General features: G+C 38.8%; 1 protein-coding gene across 6 annotated transcripts in view; it reads right to left on the reverse strand.

The window, feature by feature from the left end:
• Positions 1–5943: 5943 nt before the first annotated feature.
• EDRF1 (erythroid differentiation regulatory factor 1) overlaps positions 5944–8396 on the reverse strand; it is a 51008-nt gene continuing 48555 nt past the window's right edge. For 4 of the 6 annotated variants that reach the window (XM_042457598.1, XM_042457600.1, XM_042457601.1 and 1 more), the window contains one exon: positions 5944–6470. In XM_042457598.1, coding sequence (XP_042313532.1) covers positions 6299–6470 — 172 coding nt within the window. In that variant the 3' untranslated portion in view covers positions 5944–6298. The remainder of the gene's footprint in view (positions 6471–8396) is intronic. The other 2 variants (XM_042457599.1, XR_006102881.1) reach the window with 2 other exon arrangements.

Raw genomic sequence — 8396 nt, forward strand, 5'->3', positions numbered from 1 at the left:
TCCACACTGCTGGTCAGGACCTGTGGAAGGGTTTCAGACTATCTCCATGGCTGATTGAATAAAATCCGAAAGTCAACAAAGGCTTAGAATCACCTTAAACAGAAACTACACAACCCCCAAATCAGATCTCTGTTTTACAATAAGAAGGAAAGAACCCATGCAGACCTCAGTGTCTCTGTTCCCAAGAACCTCAGTTTTATGGGGAGAGTGGAGGCGAGAGAAATGGTTAATAGCTTTCAATTTTAAGCTTACCTGCTCTCTCACCACTGAGAAAGCTGGTATGTAGACAAATCTGCCTTCGAACTTCTAAATAGGTTCATTGGCAATTCATGTAATTTTTCCAAACATTACATTTTGAGAGTGAAAACATCTTTCAAGAAAGCTCTTTTATATAACAGTTAAAATAAGATTTCCAAAATTTCAGCTGTATAATTAAAATCTCCCTCAATTATTATTATTATTATTAACCTTTATTTATGAAGCGCTGTAAATTTACACAGCGCTGTACATACAATCTTTTTAGTTAGACGGTTCCCTGCCCTCAGGCTTACAATCTAAAAAGACATGACACAGAAGGAGAAGGGAGTGGTGGAGGGAGAGGGTAAGAGGTCCAGCAGTTCCTCTCTACCTCCGAGGCCTGGACCAAGGCAGATGGACTGGAGGGAGGGCTTTCACAGCTGGCATCCATAGTCAGAAAAATCAGCAGTAGCAGAACACATTATAAACTATCATGGGCATAAAATGCTGTTTGAAAACACTGAAATGCTGGACCATGCCAACAACTATCAGGTCAGAATGCACAGGGAAGCTACTGAAATCCATAAACACCTGGACAACTTCAACAGGAAAGGAGAAACCCTTACAGTAAACAAAGTGGCTACCAGTCCTGAAAAACACCAAAATCAAGACCTAACAAATGCAAATGAAAACCACTCAGGGTCAGAGGGATTCCCAGCAGACAACTGATCATTAATTAGACATTGTGAGGCCTTGCCATTCAATAACAGAACAATACACAGATAAACATGCAAATCACTTGCCCTCAACCAACAGTATGTATGCACCACTCTCTTCCATGTCAGCATTATCTGAAGATGCCAGCTGCAGCTGCTGGCAAAGTGTCAGGAAAAAACTTCTAGAACACAACCAACTCTTCTAGAACACAACCTCATAGCCTGAAAAACCCACAAAATACTATCCCTCGAGCTAGCTTCTTCGTACAGAATCAAATGTATATCGTTAGTTTTCTTAAGTGTTCTGAAGAACACAAAAGGTTTACATGTGGGATCAGAGTTGTACATGCTAGTTTCAGCCCTTAACTGCCTTTACACACCACCTCCTGCCCTGTTGGAAGCAGACATCAAGACTTGTAAATTGATTAATAGGAGGAGCATGCCGGCCCTTATCTTTCACCTCTGTTTCTTGATCTATGTACCCAATTATTTTTGCTTCCTCCTGTAGAGTTTACCTCCCCCTTCTTCCAAAGGCAGTTAGTCCTTTGCCTGTCTAGGAAGGGAGCGTCCACATGGCTTCCACCTCATCATCAGTGCTAGCCAACTTCCACACGTGAGAGACAGTGGTACAGGCTAGTCTGTCGAAGTTTAGGCAATCTCTTCATTTGGCTATCTCCTTTCCAATCCCAAGATGAATTCCCTAAAACAATAAATTAAGTTTTTTCAATACAAGATCATCCCGAGTACTTTTTCCTATTTCTCCCACATGCTCATACTGCACTTGCTTCACTTCACATTGCTTTACCAAATATTCCTACATGTCCTTCATCCTCCAGTATTCTGAATTTATACTTGTATGTAGTTGTAAGTAAAGTATTCCATGTTTTTTAGTATCTCTGACAGGTCAGTATATGCTCTGAAAATGTATTAGTTATCTTGAGGGTTTTTTAAAATCATAGGTCAAGCAGGAAAGGTACTAGTTGTTAGGAAGTAAGATATCCATTACTGATATTTATGCTTTTGGATTGAGGCATTGATTCCTAATGAGAGGTACTGCCTTGGAAAAGGACAAAGTGAGCAAGCAATAAAATGTGTAATAATTAAAGGGAGCTCTACAACTGAAGATGATTGAGTTGCTTAAATACAGTATTCTAAAACCCTCTTTGGACAATATGTCTGCAGCCCTTTCAAACTAAGAGCTAGGAGTGTTGCCTCTATCAGCTTGAAGATGCTTCAGTGATAAGCTATTTAAAAGATCAGATCATTCGCGTAAGTAGACAACATAGGCAAGGTGACTCCAAAAATTACAAAATAAAGAATTTATTTGCATCACTGGTACTGCCATCTGTTAGAGATGCTTACAAAAAGCCAGCATCCTGTTGATGACACACTGCAGTGTACATGTCATTAAGATTCCTTCTTGCACAACTCCAGCTGATATGGTCCAGGCACACCCCTATGACCCCTCAGGAAGTGGTGGGATCCCAGGCACCATCCAGCTGCAATTTTGCTGCTGGGGGACGGGGGGAGGGAAGGAGTCAGCATCCAGGACTTCCAGCATACAGACATACCCAAAATGCTGAGTTTCTATTACGTGCCTTGTATCCTTAGTTACTCCTAGATTCACAGGAGGGAGGAAGTGATTTCCACCAACTTCCTCTTTAACTGAAAAAGCATCAACAGCATTCTGAGGGAGAAGAATGGAAGGGAAGTTAGAAGTCAAGCCAATGGAGTCAACATGATTCAGAATAAGATTTATACTTAGTTCCGTCAAAACATGAAGGGGCATCACTAAGTGTGTGTGTGTGTGTGTGTGTGTGTGTGTCTATGGGGTGTGTAACACCACTGCTCTTCACCTATCTTTTGGCAGAAACACTGTGGCATTCACCTGCTTCCCTTTAAAATGCTTTATGAGATGGTGGGAGTGGGTTGAAGCTCAGTGGGAGGAGAAAGGAGAGGCCCCAGAATCTGAAATTAACATTTCAAATTTCAATATTTTAATTTTTTTTTAAAATTCCTTTTTCAATTTTCTTTAAAAAAATCACCTTTTAACCCAATCTTCACTATGTATATGTAAATACATTTAGGGTGTGCATATGATACTGTAATTTGAATGTCTAATTTTAATTTTGCGAGTTGTTTATGTCATAATCATTAACATGGCATTCAGTGGTATATGGGAATGATGATTGACGAGTAACATTAGTATAAAAAGCATTACTAAAGATTCTGTATGGTATGATATAGCAGGAGGTAAGTGTGTGTGTGTGTGGGGGGGTTGACATCATGAATTATTGCACTGGGTGACAGCAACCCTAGTGATGCCACCAAAAACATGGTATGCTTATTTGGCACAAGGGATGTGGTGGCTTAGTGGTTTAAGATACCAGTTCTGATGATCACCAGATTGGAAGGTTGGCAGTTCAAGGCCCAAGAGCTGCATGATGGAGTGAGCTCCTATCACTAGTCCCAGCTTCTGCCAACCTAGCAGTTCAAAACATGCAAATGCAAGTAGATTAATAGGTACCACTTAGTGGGAAGGTAAGAGTGTTCGGTGCAGTCATGCTGGCCACATGACCACCAGAACAGTCCTCAGATAATGCTGGTTCTTCAGCTTCATAACAAAGATGAGCACCACCCGCTACAGTTGGTTACAATTGGACACTGATGTCAAGGGAACTACCTTTACCTTTAAGGAGCAAAGAAATGTATGATTGTATGGCCTGCTGGTCACACAGAAAAGAGCACAAAGAAGTAACAGGCAGTCCAGCAGAAAGGTAGTAACGAGTAGTGTGTGAAGCAGCACTGGTAGATTGGTATGCCTGGGGTATCCACTCAGGGACCGGCTGGCCAAAAATTAAATCATTATCATTATTATTTTCTTTTCTTAGATCCCACCTTTCTCCCAATACAGGGGCTCAAGTGGTGGCCTGCCTGATGAGTGGCCATAAAAAGGAGGAGCTGTTAAGAGTGGATGAGTGTGTCTTAGAACTTAGTTGTAACTAAGGGCTTAGCTTTGAGGGGGATTCAGATTGCCATATAGGGAGGAGGGATTTCGGAAGGACAGAAGTAGTTCTGCCAAAATCAGTTTAAACTGATCAGTTCTTCAAGCAACGGAGAACCAGTGAAGGAGGGCTCAGATCCACATTATTCCGCAGAACTGTAATTTATGAATAAAGCTAACAATTCATAGGATTTATACTCTTACTGAATTAAGCTTTAGTGGAAGGTGTGTGGAATGAACTAAAGCACAGGTGAAAGGAAGTGAAGTCCTTGAGTAAACTGAAACAAAGTAAATTTGTAACCGGTGAAGTAATATACACTTTGTAACCATAAGCTTTGAGAACCAACTACCAAAAGAGATATTACCGTAAGCATTTTCTGTAATTAAAAAGGTTTTCTTTTTTGTTCACAAAGGAGTGGCCTGAAGTGATTTATGTTTAACATCAAAACATGCTACCAATAGTAAAAACACTTAATATTAAAGAGATTTAAGTCAGCGGGAGGACCAAGGGTTAGAGAGATAGTTCCAAGGTAAAAGGCGCCTCAAACTATTTAAGACAGGAGAAGAATCCTGTGTAACCCTGTGGTGGTCACATAATTTGGTGCCAATCGGTGGGATCTGAAAGATCTAGTGTGAGAGATCTAAGAGATCTGATCATTTCACAGCAGAATTTGAAGTTGCATGGAATAGTTAGGCAAGGTTTTTTTTTTTTAAAAAAAATACCAGCTATCAACATGGTTGTTCCTAATGTACACAGTGAGTGAGTGAGTGAGTGTGTGTGTGTGTTTCTAAAAGATGCTCTTATTTTGCCTGGTGTTGCATACTTCTAGAACTGACTGGCAATGCTGGGCTCTAAATACATCAGCTACTGAACACCTCCCACACTTTGTTTTAAAAAATAATTTAGATTTTCCAACACATTTCCTACTTTGGCTGAGTAAAAAGCAGCAAGGTTACAACACCCCACCTTCCTTTACTTTCCCCTAGAAGGTATAGGCATCACATGGGCTCAGAGACATTCTTGGGAAGGAAAAGAGCCTAGAGTGACTGGAAACCCATTAGTTTAGATACATTACTCTGGGGGGAATACAGTAGTGCAGGTGGGTGCTAATGCCCTGCTGCCTTCTAGTCATTCAGCAAGACAGCTGAATGACTATTATGGGGAATGCTATTACCAGGTGTCTTAGCAGACCTAGTAGGGCAGCAAACAATGGTCTGGCAAGATTAGGTTGTAATAGATGGGATTGGGAGGTTTGCAACTGGATTCCAAAGGGGTAGAAATGGAGGTATTTTGTGTGTATGTTGATTGGTAAACCAGAAAGTGAGTGTATGTATGAGGGTGATCTAGCAAGAGAAGAATGACTTGAGGTATGTCCCCTGTGCTACAAGTGTAGAATAAGGGGGCAATTTTTATAACAGAGAGGACAATGATTCAAATAAGTAGATTTGTGTTCTGGAACTCAAGCTATACTTATACCGTATGTTCAGATTCTTAACTTGCCTTTCAGCACTGAATTTTGCCAGTGGCTATGCAACAATGGAAGCAATTTTTCTGATGCCATACTCAATGTTCTTAAGTGTTCCCAATGTCCCAAAGACATTAGACTCCCATTGTACTCCAAATGTGTATGTACTCAGATCCCAAATTAAAATGTGCTAGTCATTAGCTGCCCTAAAACCTTGTTTTGGCTGCAATTATATATATAAATATACAATGACACAACTGAGGTTTGGGAGGCAGGAACATAACACAAAAGCAATTAAATACTGCCATACAGGACATATTTGTAGCAATATAATATATACACAACTGTTTATTCACATTTCATAGGGTCAGGGTGGTTAAGGTAAAAAGCAGTCCATTTCCATGGATAATATCGGAAATTTGCACTGAAGTGCAAAAGGCACATTTGGAAGAATATGGTAGGTGCTTCAGTGATGTTTATATGAACAGAATCTGATGATTTAATTAATACTACTGGCAGATGTGCTTCAAAAGATATTCTGTTTATCAACAATGTTTACAAAAACAGTTAAATTAAATTTTATTGGAACAGGACTACTGTATGCTACCAAAATCATTCTGCTTTGGAACTCTATGAAACCCATTACAGTGCAGGTAAATGAACTGTACATTTCTGTTTTAGCACTTTAAAATGAGGCAACAAAATATACTAACTTGGAACAACATTCAAAATATAGTGATGGTTTGTTTTTCCAGCTGTACAATTGTTTAAATATGTAACAATATAAATAAAATCAAGCAGCCCATACAGAACAAAATACTTTTTGAGCAAGGCACTGATTCAGTAGCTGTAATATGTCCCAGCATTAAGTTAGGTCACTGATTTCCCAAATTATTGCCTTCATCGTCCTGAGTCAGCTGCTGCAAGAGGTTTAAAACAGCTTCTGTTCTTTCTAGAAGAGTCAAGTTTTTCTTTGCTGCAGATCGCAAAAGGAGTGAGTAAACGTACTTATTGACCTTCAAAATTTCTTCCTCTTCACTGTTAGCTCTGGGGGAGAAAAGGAACAATAGGTTAATCGCCTAGCCAAATATATAAATATTCAACTCTTCAAATAATGGCTTGGATTCAACAGCAGCTGCATGAGCAGAAGGTCTTCTTGCTTTTTCAAGGGGGAAAATCCCCTGAATTGCCAACATCTCCATCTTCCCATTGCATCCTCCCATATTGTATTTCCAGCAACTGTCAAATACCAACTCATTACCTTAGGAACAGCTTTTTCACATCTATGAAGGCCCCATACTGCAAAACTCTGCTAATAGCAGATATTCTTGCAAATCATTCCAACATCATTATTGTCAGGGCCTGTGGGCCTGTTCACATGTTCAGTCTCCTATCTGTAGTTCAATTAATATTTATTTAATTATTTATTTGGAGTATTTACACCTTGCTCTTCAGCAACAAAGGTTCTCAGAGCAGCTTACAATTTTTTTAATTAGACAGTTCCCTGCCCTCGGGTTTAGGAATCAGGATGATCCTGTCAGGTGAGCAAATGGGAAAATAACGTAGTAAAACATTAATACTTACTCCCATTCCTTTCTCTTGACCATATTATCTTATTCATGTTTTCATCAGTGCATATCAAAATTACACAATACCTCCATTTTTTAAAAATGAAAATCTCTCTATTGCCAGAATTCAATTCCATTTATGTCATCATTTTCATGGTAACTTCCGCAATTATTTTGGTTCACCATAACGGACCCAACAGCTGCTTCATCTACATAATTGCTTTCCAATATATTGTTTAGGCAATACTGTATATATGACATTTACCAGATCAAAAACAGTATCTTGAAGTGACTGCAACACTATCTTTCACAGTAGCTTGTCACAATCCTAATTCACCAGTTGGACTCAAGTATGTAGAACAAACTAAGATGATCTGTCTTTGTTAATTCCCTAAATACTCATGACTGTATTTTAAAAGCCTGTACAGTGGACTGTGCCAAAGCTAGCATTATCAGCTTTTGTAGTGTATACAGATGCAGAAAAAAAATGTTGCCAGCTTATTTCAGTGCAAATACTTTGATCCAAGAAAACAAGAAGTAATTAAATTCCTAACATTTGGCAAATAGCATCGACAGGTTAATTTATCATACACACAACTTAATAAATTCAAGTTCCAATTAATTCTATCAGAATTTCTAGAACTTATTTTAATTAGTGTTGTAAAACAGTTTCCATAAACAAATGAAAAGCAAAAGCCTCATAAACTCGCACAAAGAAAATGAAAGCAATTGGAGGAGGGGAGCATTTTGAGGAGTATAACACTAATATCATAACTCATCAAACAACATCTTTATAATGAAACACACCATCTTTTACTTGGAGGACCGCCTCTCCCCATATAATCCACCCCGCACACTCAGGTCAGCCGGGAAGAATTTGCTGAGGATCCCGATGGCAAGATATGTGTCAAACTCGCAAAGGGCCTTTTCCATCTCGGCCCCTAGGATCTGGAACACCCTTCCCGATGAGCTCCGCTCCACCACCTCCCTGGATCCCTTTAAAAAGAGACTCAAGACCTTCTTGTTTTGGCAAACCTTCCCCGATGTTCCTTGATATCATGTGACTCCCCCCTATATAATAAAAATAATAATAATAATAAACTGTTTATTTATAGCCCGCTTTTCCTTAATAGATCAAAGCGGGTTATGTACTGTACTATCGACTGCACTCAGCTAGCTTGGATTTGATGTAATGGTTTTAATTTGTATAACTGTAATGTTTTTATTGAAGTTTTATTTATGTATTGCAATTTTTATTCTGTATTATCTACTCTGTCATTGCAATTTTTACCTGTACACCGCTTTGATCACTGCAGAAAAGTGGTTTATAAATAAAACTTATTTATAAACCACTATTATTATTATTATTATTATTATTATTATTATTATTATTATTATTATTATT

The sequence above is a fragment of the Sceloporus undulatus genome, chromosome 3 (genome assembly GCF_019175285.1).
Source record: "Sceloporus undulatus isolate JIND9_A2432 ecotype Alabama chromosome 3, SceUnd_v1.1, whole genome shotgun sequence".
NCBI classification, from domain to species: domain Eukaryota; kingdom Metazoa; phylum Chordata; class Lepidosauria; order Squamata; family Phrynosomatidae; genus Sceloporus; species Sceloporus undulatus.